Here is a 13809-nt window from a genome sequence, read left to right on the forward strand (position 1 = left end):
TACCTTTACCGAAGTTGTGATTAGCTGTACCTCGTTATCACAGATCCTCAACTCGTGATTGTGATAACCAGGTCGGTTCGTTTATGTTGAGGTGAGTGAGTGAGACCCGCATATCGCAACAACACAACCTCGTAGTTCGATCGGCGGTAGAAATACAACTTAACATTAAAATTATTATTTGCTTTATGTACATTATAGTTGATATTTTATTTATTAGTATGTTTCTTATTTCCACAAATTATGTGCAAAACGTCGTGCGCCAATAATCAATCAGCCTCCGAACTATGTGCGGCAAAAAGTCTGCCCTGGTCTTGTACCCGTTGACCAAACTTACAGGAATTTGCGAAAGCATATCTCGGAACATGTAAGTCAATCTTACCTCGAAATTTTTGACTTATTAGGATATTAATTACGTCATTTTTGATTTTCAAAACTGCGCTTATTGCAACACCGACTACTGGCTCGTATAATAATTCACTTTCGGGCTGTAAAGTGAAATAATATTTATTATTATTTTAATTGTATTCGTTTAAAAGAAGCCAAATAGATCATCATTTAATTATAAATTTACTTAGGTATAATATTAGGTATACTTGATGAATAATAAAAAAATTCATATTTTCTGTCTGTGTTTTCATTTGTTGTTGTAGTTCTGATTGTATGTTTACATAAATGTCAATGATTAATTTAATATTGTTGATTTCATAACAATTATTACTTGTTTGCAGTATTTCTACTTCAAGTAAATTTTTATCACTAACATTGTATTTTAAATATTTGTCCCTAAAATGTATTGTAATTAAATAATCTACTACTTAAAACTGAAATTGTATGATATTATTTACTTTATCAATTAGTATATTTTATGTGTTATTTGTTTATGTAATTATTTTGATAATGGCAATATTAATTACATACTTTGAATTTGTTCTAGTGACATCTATTTATAACTACTTAGAATTATTTTAAATCATAGGTTCTCAAACTTTTTTCATGCATCGCCCACTTTGATTCTCAAAAATTTTCCAGCGCCCCCTAAAAATGTTGTAGTGTATTTTAAAGACAGTATAGTTTTCATGCCGGCTATGACAGGCGTAAAATCAATTATGAGGATATGTAGTAGGAATTTAATTTTAGTTTGAAGTTTAAAAGTACATAGGACTTTTTAATCAGTATTGCCCCTCTATCCTGTTTCAACGTCACCAACATTTCTTAGGGTCTTATACCGCCCCCATGAAGACTATCAACACCCACAGGGAGGGCGCTATCTCCCACTTTGAGAATGACTGTTTTTAATTATATTTTATTTTGATACTACTAACTATTTTTATTTTTACTTAAGTACCATTATTTTTTCTATAAATCTTTATGAACATTTTTATATTTTTACCTGAATAAAGTAGATGTACCTATTACCTAAACTAGAAAATCAAAAAACAGTAGGTTTTGGACTAGGTAACTTGTTTTACATTTGAAATTATGTTTATACCTAAAATATTTTTTTAAGATACCTTAAGTTGTATTAAAATAGGTAATATTGTATAATAATTTATTTAATAAAATAAGTAATTTTATAAAAAATTGGAAATAATGTAGATAATTAGTTCATAAATAATAGTTTCATAAAATATTAATATCGTTGTACTTAAATGACACTTTATATATTTTTAAATTTACTTATTCATATTTTATTATTATAATATCAATTGTATGAATTGTAGTTTTCGATTTTATTTTATTAATGGTGTGGTATGTCCATAATTTGTTTATATAATTTTTATTGAAATAATCAATATCAATTACCTATACAAATATTTGTTCAGTAGCCAACAAAAGAATGGATATGCCAAATATAGTTTCCAATTCTATTATGGCTTACAATATAGTTCACTATTTTTTTTTTACCAATCATATTTTAACGATTAGTTAGATAAATATAAATACCTAGTACTTAATAAATCAGTAAACTACTGTAGAATTATACAATTTAATGATTATTTTTTTTTTTTTTTTTTTTTTAACTTGCCTCCAAGTAGTATTATTGATAAAAATAGTTTCTAATAATTCTTGTATTAGGATAGAATAGTAAGTTTATGTATCACTATGCTATATGTATGAGTTGTTAAATAATTAATGAAGTTAGTTTTTTTTTTATTCTACAGAGTTAAGTAAAGTTGTTAATAAACATCACAAAGATCAAATAGTAATGTGATTCTCATAAATTTATTATCTTATCTTTTGATAATATATTTATTATACTCAGTATTTAATTTTTCAATTTTTATATAAATTTATTTACATTAAAGCATAATACACTCAATTATCATTTGAAAATGAATATTTATGTAAATTGCAAAAATACTAGTCTAATGTATATTTTTATTATAAATTATCGAGCTAAATTTTAGGAAAAAATTAAAACAATTTCATGATTTTTATTTAATTTAATTTTTTGTTCAAGAAAATACATTAGTTTTTAATGTTTTAAACAATTTTTTTTTTTTACTATTTCAGGGTTTCCGTGTATCTATATCTATGGGATTAGTTATAAGTACTACATTAATTGTGGTATTAGGAAATTATTGGAAAAGAAGAAAGTATTCCCGAGAATCGGCACCTGTTATCAAACATTATTCCTATGACAAAAGAAAAGCTAATATTGATGTACCTTCAGGTAAGTTAAAATGTGTATTAAAACAAACAATTACATTTATTATAATTATGTTTTGTGTTTCAGTATCTAGTTTTAGAATTTTTAGAACTAGCCATAGATCACTAAGTCCTAGCATCAAATCTACCAATCGACAAGCATCTGTGATATCTTCAACTCAAGATTCTCCAAGCCATTGTAAATCTTCAGAAGTTAAATATACTGCACCTCAACAACTAGGTGTAATGGGTAAGTAATATTTTAAAAGTTTGGTTTGTTATACTTAATTATTTAAAGTCAAATTATTTTAATTGTTTTTTTTTTTTTTTGGTTAAGGAATGGAATCATTAGCTTGTAGTATATCATTTTGGGAAGATGCATTGACAGCATTTTCTGGCAATAATTCAACGATGGTATCCAATAAACTTATGTCCACTGAAGATTCTCAATTTTGTAAAGAACTTCAACTTTTAGTGGACTCTGCTTACTCATTACAAGATCAATGTCAATTACTTTTCTTAGATCAAGTAAGAATTTAATATATTTATTTTTTTCAATGTTGTATATTATATAACTAATTGCAATTTATCTTATTATTATTTTTTTTAATTTAGAGGTCAGTATTATTTCGTGTTCAGCAGAATGGAAATGGTGACACATTGAAGTTTGATGATCGTCGTTCGTCAGTAGATAGTTTTGTATCAGCACGCACAGATGTAAGTTATGTATTTTGTATTAAAATAATTAAAATTTAAACACTATATATTTCAGCAAATTGTGACCTTACTCCAAAATGTCGATAGACAAGACTGTGAGTATCCTCTAAATGTCTTGAATTTGCCTAACCGTCTGAGTTCTTGTCTTGGTGTCTCTTATATAGTATCAATACATCAGAGTGGTGGGCATGGTGATAGTGATTCCATTGTTACGAGGGGCCTCACATTAAGTTTTAATATTTTTGTCGATTCATCAGTTTTGACTTTTCTACGAAGTTAACAACATGTGAAAATATCTAAATAATTAAATTAAATAATACTATGTTTGTCCTGATTTCCACACGCTTACGTTGTTAATTAAACAGAAAACATGTCACCACACTGAACAATATATGGGAACAAAATTGTATACATATAGATATTTTTTATCATTGAGTTCGTAACAGTATCATGTTTCAAACTAATGCATTTTTATTCAACTGTTTGTAGAATTAAAATGGCTCAGTAAAAAGGTTTAATATTTCAATAAAAGAGTTCATTAAATAAATCTAATGATTAGTTTAATGCAACACGGCATTATAATTTTTTAAGTATTAAAAACATATTTTATAATATATTATTATGGGATATTAGTTTATTTTAAAATTATTTCTTGTATATAAGAATGAATGTAATGGGAGGGGGGATCAATAGTTGAATCTACTTTCCCTTGATTTCTTTTTATTGTGGTGTTTTTATAAATATAGTAGAACCTCTATTTAACAAATTTTCATTTAAAGAAGACGTAATATCTATATGTGCAGTTTTTGTCTTGCAATCGTAAATTATAAGGAATGCCTTAGATAATATTCTTACCTTTAAGTTTGATAATAGGTAAATTGATTCCAATATTGAAACTAACAACATAAAATGTGTTCTGCTGAACGAAAATTTGGTATGGTATATGTTAGGAAGACATAGACAACATATGCGAGTATGATGTCCTCTTAATGAAACTACATGTAACAAAATATTTTATGAAATTATGAGATTTTCATTCAAAAAAATTTCTATTCAAATTAATTTTGTATTATTTTCTACAGCAAATTTAAAACTATTGTTTTGTAAATTACACACTTGTCAATTACATAAATGAGAGTATACACTCAATCTTACGCAATCATACCTTGTTAAATATTATTACCTTAGACCAGGAGTGGGAAACTGGCGGCTCACGGGCCTCAGAACCTTTTTTTATCTGGCCCGCACAACATTTTCAAATTACATCATACAATTTCAAAGTCAATCATCTATACTTTATGCTACGTCTGTGCTAAATTAAAATACGTAATATTTTGAATGACCTTTTTTTTGCTCTCTATGCTCTAGCCTACTAAATTTTAATTTTCTAAAAATTGGCCCTCTAATAACTTTCAGTTGCCCATTCCTGCCTTAGACTATTGTTATTGATTTTGATATGTAACATGTGATCTACCAATAACTAAATTGGCTGTTAGCTAGTTTGTCGTCGCCGTTCTTTCATAAGTGTGCGTTGTATGTTTTAAAAATTGTAGCCAATCAAGAAGAAACATTTTAAGTACAGATTATAATTATATTGATGAAAAAACTGGAAAATGGAGTGCGAAAAATAGTCACCGTTGAAAAATTTGGAATTCTATCTAGTACAGTATCGACAATAATCAAGATACAATTATAAAAAGTGCAGAGATCTTGGAGAGCGTAATAAAACTATTTAAAACGTTTAAATAAAATGATGTAGACAAAGCAGTTATAAAGTGAGTAAAAATGATGCATGATAAAAATATATCTTTTTTACAAGAAAAAGCATTCGAATATACTCGACTTTTGAGACTTGAGACATTTCATGCCAGTTCTGGTTGTGTAGACAAATTAAAAAAATATCACGGCATGACAATAAAAATTTTATCAGGAGGGAGTTATAGCGTTTCAGAAGAAGATTATTGTTTTTGAATCTAAATTAATCAACATTTTAAAATATTGCGAACACAATAATATATTTAACATGGATGAAACCACTTTTTTTTCAAGTGCTTACCAAACAAGACATTAACGTTAAAAAATGATAAATGCTATGAAGGAAAAAATAATAAAAAGCATGTAACTGTTGTTGTATGTGCTAATATGTTTGGAAAAAAAAATTAAACTTTGGATAATTAGAAAAGTTGTTCTCTTTTTAGACAACTAGCCAGTACACCTGCATGATTCAACGACAAAACTAGTAAATGTCTAGTTAGTTTTCTCTTCTTTTCACCTTAATACAACATTGAAATTACTAGTGTGATAAAAAAAAATTTGAAAATTCACTATTGACAAATGACTCTTAAGAAACTCCTTTCAAAGCTGGAAAACTGTCAACTTACTGAAAATTTCATTAATCTCAGAACTTCAATTTGTAAATTTCAAATGTAAAGCAAAATAAAATTTTAAAATCACAATTAGAAATTGTTTCAAAAAAGCAGGATTCTCAGATAGGCCAATTCAAGAAAAAAGTAGAACAATGGATTCTATTGAAAAATGTTGAAATCAGTTGCAAGTAATAGGTGTTATTAATGAAGACATACTGATACCAATAGATACATTTTTAAGAGTGGATAAAAAAATGTTATTGTTACTGAATATTTAAAAGATGATGAGATTCTGTGAAGATTACAAAGAAAAAGACATAGGCGAACCTCATTTCTCTCATCCAAACCTAAACAAAGTTATGGTATGTGTTTGAGACTTACATTCATCCAAATGATACCTTTAAGTCTTTTAATAAATGATAATATTTTTATTATCAAAATGGTATAAAAGTTGTTCAACAGGACATTAGAAAGTTTTTCGACAACATAGAACAAAAAAAAAAATATTTATACATGTATTATAGAAGAATAGTGTGACATCACATCCTTACCAAAATTTAATTTTGGATCCAAACAAAACAAAATAAAAATTTAAAATGTGTATAAAATAAAATAAGTTTGTAAATTATAGTCTTTTAAGACAGTTAAATCTATAAAATCTATTCATAAAAGACAAATGCAAAATAAAAAAATGCTCTAAACTGTTTTAAATTGTTTTAACAAACAAAATTAATTTAATAATTTATTTTGTACACATTTTAAATTGGCATCTTAGTTTGTTTGGATTCAATTGATCTTCTAATTGATAAAATGTATAACACTTGATAACGTGTATGAAGTAGACACTATTCGAGCGTCTTGATATAATTGATTTTTTTTATTTTAATTAATTTATTAAAATTATACACATATTATATATTATTACATATTTGCATGAATTTCATTTACTAAAATGATTTTTTTTTAAGTTTCTTAATAGAAGTTTACTGTAATTTATTATTCTTAGGTGTATTAATAATTGGTGTTATTGTTATTTCAAAAAATGTACTGATATCTGATATGGCTTTAATATACATAGAGATATTGAAGCTTATGTATAAGCAATTATATTCTATGTTTACATGTGATAGTTTTAAACCAGTTATATATCTATGTATACTTCTATTTTAACTAGTAAATAAACAACTCAGACTAGAGAGCCTTGATAATAAATTATTATTAAGGCTCTCTAATTCGGACTATAGTTTAGGTTTTCTTAACAACAAATTGTAACAATATTTGTATTAAAAAAATTGTGTTAAATTCATTAACAAAGAACCATATATTTACTTAAAATGTATGAGGTAACTTTTTGCACTATAACAAATTGTAAACTACAATGATAAAATAAAGATGGCTATCTAGTTAATATATTATTATATATCTGTGGTTACTAGCTAAAAGCAGTTTCAATTGTTTCAAATCCACATACACTCGCATTTCTACCGATAGTCAGATGTATTTAATGGGGTCATAGATCGATTTTCAAATTAATTAAAAGAACCATGTCATTACTTTTCACATTTTTATTTCTTGTATTTGTTTGATTATTTTAAGACAAGTAATAATTGAATTAAACAAAATGATAAAAAGATAAATCTGTTATTGAAAAAATTGAGGGAAAAAGGTGTTGAACCTTTCGGCTTACATTAAATGAATTACGTTTCTCAAATCACATCCATATGTTGATTGAGTTACAAAATATACTCTGCTGATATAAATTATATTATATTATAATTAGGGCTAGGGAATTCATGCCCTAAAAAACTTTAAAATATGCATGTATTTATGTCCTAAAGAATCATTGTTTAAAAAAAGTATATTTCTAATAACTAATAATATTTGTAGATATGATACATAAATAGATACATTTTTATTTAATTATCCAAGATAATTATTTTCTTTTTTTTAGATTTGTTTTCATCTTACATTGAGTTTTAGTCTAAAACAAAAATATTTAAATTGTTTTAAAAAACAACTTAAATTGAATACATTTGAATATTTTTAATATAGTACTAATTACATTGAACTATTAGATATTTTCTTAAGTTAGGTATTAAAAACTTACCCTTTCATATAAAAAATGGTCAAACATGCAAAATATGCAACTATAAATTTGTATTACTGTGAAACAAATTTCTTTAATACTAAGCTATGTTTTTATTGATTATTTAAAAACATGCAAACTCCTATAAGTCCCGAGCCCTAGTTATAATTTATAAAAAATAATATGTAATAATACAGTGGACGCCGCTTATTAGATTCAAAATCGTCTGGAACGGCACAGACGTATCCAAATACATTATAAAAAATTTGGCTATAAGACTCAAATTTTGTAAAAAAAAAAAATGGTAAAAAATAAACATTTTGGGTTATTTCTGGTTTTGATTCATGCTTATAATGTGTGTATGAACAACAAAATTTTATCGTATTTTACATTTTTAATACAAAATTAAATTCATAAAATAAATATGTAATTAAAAATTTTTTTTTCCAACTTCACCTATTCATTTGGTTATAAGATTCACTTTGTGCTGGTCCTGAAGTGATTCTTATAAGTGTCCACTGTAATAATATTTCATTTATAACTATTTTTTGGTATCTTATTATTATGATTTCTTTGTTAATATCAATAATGACTATGTTAATGCTTAGATTTTTTTAAATACATTTCAAGTAAATACCTAAATGCTTTATTTCCTGAAGTAGTACAATTGTAAAAATAATGATGTATGCATAGTTCATTTTAAAATCTGACTTTGCTACTATACAAAGATATATGATGACTTCTGTTTTAAATTATAATTTTATTAAAGTTGATAAATATATGTTATTTGACCTTGATGATTTTCATATTATTTTAATCTTTATTATTTCTTCTCAATGTCATAATAACTATGTAATTTAATGTTTTAGGTAGCAAATTTGAGAGAATTTGAAGAATTAAATTTTGACAACTATTATCTATATCAAAATGCTTTAAGGTACTCTGAAATTGAAGGCATTGCTTGCAGGTAAGTAATATTTTTAAATTTTTTTGTTAAATTATTATTAATCAAACACGTATTATTTGAGTATTTTATTATGATTGTACAATGATTTAAGAAGATTGCAGGCACTGTTTTTTTCTCTCTTTGACCCAATATAAACATAATGTATTTACCCAAAATCATTTTCTTTTTGCTTAAGGTATGATATTATATTGTTTTGTTTAAAAATTGAATATTGTTTCAAAACAAAACTATTTAATAAAATACAATTTAAAACCAGCATATCAAAATCAAAATCTCATAAATATTTTTATATCATAATTTTTTTAACAGGTGATTTTACTTTTAAGAAAACTCAAAAATCATTAAAAATCATTTTATGTAAATGCATTTTATCTATATTGCACTTAGGTTTGAAAAAGAAAACAAATATTGTGTTGATATTCTCTTAACAATATTTTAATCAGTTTTTAATAGATTATTATTTTTGTTTAGGAGCTATCGAACAACATTAGTGAATTGTGCTTCAGATAGAGAATATGTCTGTAAATTACACTGTATCCGTCAAGCTTTTGAACATTTATTCAAGAATGAAAAAAACTCAATGTGGTTTTCGGATTGTGGGAGACGTATATTAACTGATATATTTTTATTTGCCGAAAAAGTATTATTTTTTTTTCATAATATTATGTTATACTATAAATATATATTTTTTTTAATCCAGCTTTACGATCCATTGAGTATCTTACCACCAAAACTACCTCCTCCCATTTCTCTCTGTCATACGCTATAACTTGCTAATCAGCCTTACCTTCTTGGGCTACCACATTTCATATCTCATTTGTGCTGTTTATCCATCTTCTTCGTAGTCTTCCCCTTGATCTCTTCCCCACTAACGTCCAAGTCATTATTTCTTTTATTAGCCATCTGTCTGCTCGCTATGCATGTTCAACCCATTGCATTCTTATACTTTTAATAAATTGCACAATATTTTCCTTTTTGTATAAGTTTTCTAGCTGGGCATTTGATCTCAATTTCCATTGTTGTGTTTCAGTATTAAATACTGGACCATGTATTTTTCTTAGGATTTTCTTTTTAAATCTTCTTAATTTCTCTTCATCACCTCTCCAGTTGTGGACCACATGGCACGTGCATAAGTCAGTACTGGTCTTATGTAGCTTATATGAAATTTTTCTTTAACATTGTTTGATATCGCTTTTGATTTAAAGAGGGTTTCCATTGCGAAATAACATCGATTTGCTGCATTCAGCCTTACATTTATTTCTTCGTGCATAATATTTTTGTTGTTTAGAGTTACTCTCAGGTACTTAAATTCTTTAACTTGTTCGAATTCATTATTTTCTACTATAAGATTGGAGCTATCTTCTGGTCCTCTTGTTACCACTATGTATTTTGTCTTCTTCGCATTTACTACTAGACCCATATTTTTACTTTATATTATTACATATTATTAATTTCTTCAGATTTGTTTGAACTTCTGCTTGAGTATTTTCAGTGATTATGATGTCATCTGCATATTCAAGTAGTAGTAGTCCTCTTCAAGTGACCAGGCTTCTCCGTTTGACATTTTTCGGACCACACTTTCTAATGCCATGTTAAAAAATTTGGATGACATGCCATCCTTTTGTCGTAGTCCACTTTTGTTTTCAAAAGCCACACAGTTCATTCCCAAGTTTTACTCTACTATACGTTTTTCTGTTGCATAGTTTTACCATTTTGATAATTTTTATAGAGATGTCAAATACCCTGAGTACCTCCCATAGCCTTTCCCTGTCAACACTATCATAAGCTTGTTTATAGTCCATAAACACCATGTGACGATCCTTTGGGTATTCATAGTGCTTTTCCATTAATTGTCTTACTACAAATATATGGTCTGTGGTTGATCTTCCTTTTCTGAATCCACTGGTATTTTCCTACAGCTTCTTCAGCGTATCTCTCTAATTGTCTTAATATTATTATTGATATATTAGCTAATAAAAATATTATTTTATTTTATTGTAGGATCCTAAGGATTTTCTTTTAGCTTATGAAGAGATGTTGGGTTGGGCAAAAACTGATGCTCACTGGACAGAGGCTGAAAATGAATTGTCAACTAGGGGTGTGAAAAAAATGACTTTTTATGATATTGTTATGGACTACATTTTAATGGATGCATTTGAAGATCTTGAAGCTCCTCCTACATCGGTGATTGCTGTAATACAAAATCGTTGGTTATCAAAAGGATTTAAAGAAACCGTAATACTGAATTTTATATATATATATATACATATTTAATTCTTTCTAAAATTATATACTATGTATTGAGCCACTGCAAAAATGTATAAAGTCAACAAGACTAAAGAATATGTTTGGCTTGCCGTAGCTCACTTATCTTATTTATTTATTAGTAAAAATTAGAGAAGTGAGCGCGGCACTCATATATACCTAATCATGTTACATCATATTAATGTGCCTATTGTCAGGTTACATTTTGTATGGAACACAACAAATAAAATAATAACTTCTATATATTATACAGGGTGATTTTTTTTTTAATCAAACAACCCTCGTTATTCCAAAATTTTAAAAATATTTTGTCCTACATAATTCTCAGACAAAATAAAACAGTATATTTAAAAAAAAAAGTATATATGATTATAAAAAGTAATTTTTTTAAAAAAAATATATTGTTTTATTTTGTCTAGAAATTATGTAGAAAAAAAATAAATTCAAAAAAGTTAATAGATTTTGAAATAATAAGCGGTCTTTAATAAATTAAAATGAAACACTCGGTATATTACATTTATTTTTTTTAAAAAGGAAAATGTGCTTGGTTGTAGTTTATATTTAAAAATTACTCAACTAATATAATGAAAATGTTATTAATTGATCTGATTTTAGAAATACCAAGAAGGTTCAAAGAGTAATTCATTGAATATTCTTAAATTGTGTGTATAAAACAATTAAGTATAATTGAAAGTATTATGAGTATTATTTGAAATAAAAATGTATACATATTAGCACTATGCTTTGATCACTGAGTACGGCACAGATGTAATTAATAAAAATGGTTGAGTACAATGGTTAACAAATTTTTTGTTACAAATTACATGTTACTTTTTTTGTACAAAATTGTTTAGCTAGTATTATGTAAAAATGTATTAAACATTTTATGTTTCAATAAATATAATAAATTGCTATGGTATATATAAATTACAGAAAAGTTACAGTATGTCAAATTATATCATATTTAAAAATGCACTATAATCACTTTGAATATAATATATTTTACTTTAACAAATTAATTGTTATCATTAATTGTTCTAAGAATGTATTACTCACAGGGCCGTGGAGAGAAAAGTTCAGGTCTAGGAGGAAAATGCTTAAGGGCCCCCTATTATTATTATAGTAGTGGTTCCAGGAGTCACGGTCACCCTCCTTCTCCTACCCCCTCACAAGACCAAATAAAATTCAAATATATATATTTTTTCTATTTTAAATAAAAAAGTAAAAGCACAAATTTGTAAAAAAATTAGTTTTAATATTATTGTAACTTGTAGCAATCAAAAACACAAAGTACTGAAAATTGTCCGTGTACTGTTCGCTTGGTAAAACCGTAAATAGAGCATATTATATAGAGTATTGATGCAAATGACACGATAACAAATAATTTTACACAAATTACTTTTTCGTGAAATAGTTTTCACATATTACACATATATATATATGATATTATTTTATCATTTGGTTAACATACCTTCAGCTAAAATTTGTAAATAAGCAAAAAAAAATTGTTCGAATTATATAATTAATTACGGTGCCTCTTTTTTCGAGCCCCTTTAAACGTTTAGGCCCGAGAGGAATCCTACCTTTCCTCCTCACAGTTCTCCCCCCTCTATCAACAGGCCTGATTACACATGTTCTGAAGAATAAGATCCTATTATTATGTTGGCTTTAAATCTTTATTCAGTAGTAGTAGGTGATGGCTCTTTTCATTTTATATGATTTAAGAATTTTTAATATAATATTAACTATATATATTTTTGCCTTTTCTAGGCTTTATCAACTGCAGTATGGTCAGTACTCCGTTCCAAGCGTAGTAAATTGAAGTATCCAAATGGTTTTATGCATCATTTTTACAACATATCTGAACAAATGTCACCTTTACTTGCATGGGGCTTCTTAGGTCCTGATGAAGAACTGAGCAGAATATGTTTATTTTTCAAGGTATATAAATATTAATTGATTATATCATCTAGTATAGTTTACTACTAGATAGTATTAAAGTTTATTTATAATATCTTACTATTATATTAAATTATCTAATTATATATAAACTTGCATTAGTTATACATTATTTTTAATTTTCTTAGGACCAAGTTATTGAATTGATGCGTGATATATTTAGTTTTGATAAATGTCGTTATACTACCAAAGAAGAACTATCAGCAGACATGTTTGAGCAATTTAAAATACGAGCGGAGAACATTAATAAAATGATTGAAATGAAATGCAGTTTGGATGTTAAGTCTTAAGTATTGATCTCTTGATTTAAATTGAGATATACATTTGCATAGTTACCAGCTTATTTTGTGCATTTGTTTTCTATTAACAATTAATGTATGTTGTTTGTTTTTTATTTTTTATTTATAAATTTAAATTCACTATTTTATTATTTTGTTTTAAAAATGTATAACATTTTAGTTTTTATTACAAAAATGACTTGCCTTTAGATTAGTTTATTGTATTCAATAGCATTAATAATTGTAATTTTTGTTTAATGGTTTGGTGTTAATTTTTATGGTTGAAGTTTTGGTAAATTAATTTAATAATAAAATAACTGATCAATGTATTTTATTAGAATATGATTTTTTTGGTATAAAATATTTGTGTTCAGTATTGTGTACAGTAATTTGTTAAGTTGTTAAAAAAAATCATTGTAGTGTTAATCTTTAATTTACAAAATATATTTAATTCAATAGAGTGGAAATTATTTAATATAGCCTTGTTAAGACGAATATAATGGTTATGATAGGCTTTACATA

General features: G+C 26.1%; 1 protein-coding gene across 1 annotated transcript; it reads left to right on the plus strand.

Moving 5' to 3' along the window:
- The first annotated feature begins 115 nt into the window (after nucleotides 1-115).
- On the plus strand, nucleotides 116-13433 carry LOC113556464 (mitoguardin-like). The gene is given in 11 exon segments (XM_026961420.1): nucleotides 116-336; nucleotides 339-364; nucleotides 2515-2674; nucleotides 2738-2899; nucleotides 2987-3177; nucleotides 3265-3366; nucleotides 8688-8785; nucleotides 9257-9425; nucleotides 10787-11020; nucleotides 12821-12991; nucleotides 13138-13433. Coding segments are annotated over 11 exon segments (1527 nt in total). The 5' UTR covers nucleotides 116-284; the 3' UTR covers nucleotides 13300-13433.
- Nucleotides 13434-13809: the final 376 nt, after the last annotated feature.

The sequence above is a fragment of the Rhopalosiphum maidis genome, chromosome 3 (assembly GCF_003676215.2).
Source record: "Rhopalosiphum maidis isolate BTI-1 chromosome 3, ASM367621v3, whole genome shotgun sequence".
Taxonomy (NCBI): domain Eukaryota; kingdom Metazoa; phylum Arthropoda; class Insecta; order Hemiptera; family Aphididae; genus Rhopalosiphum; species Rhopalosiphum maidis.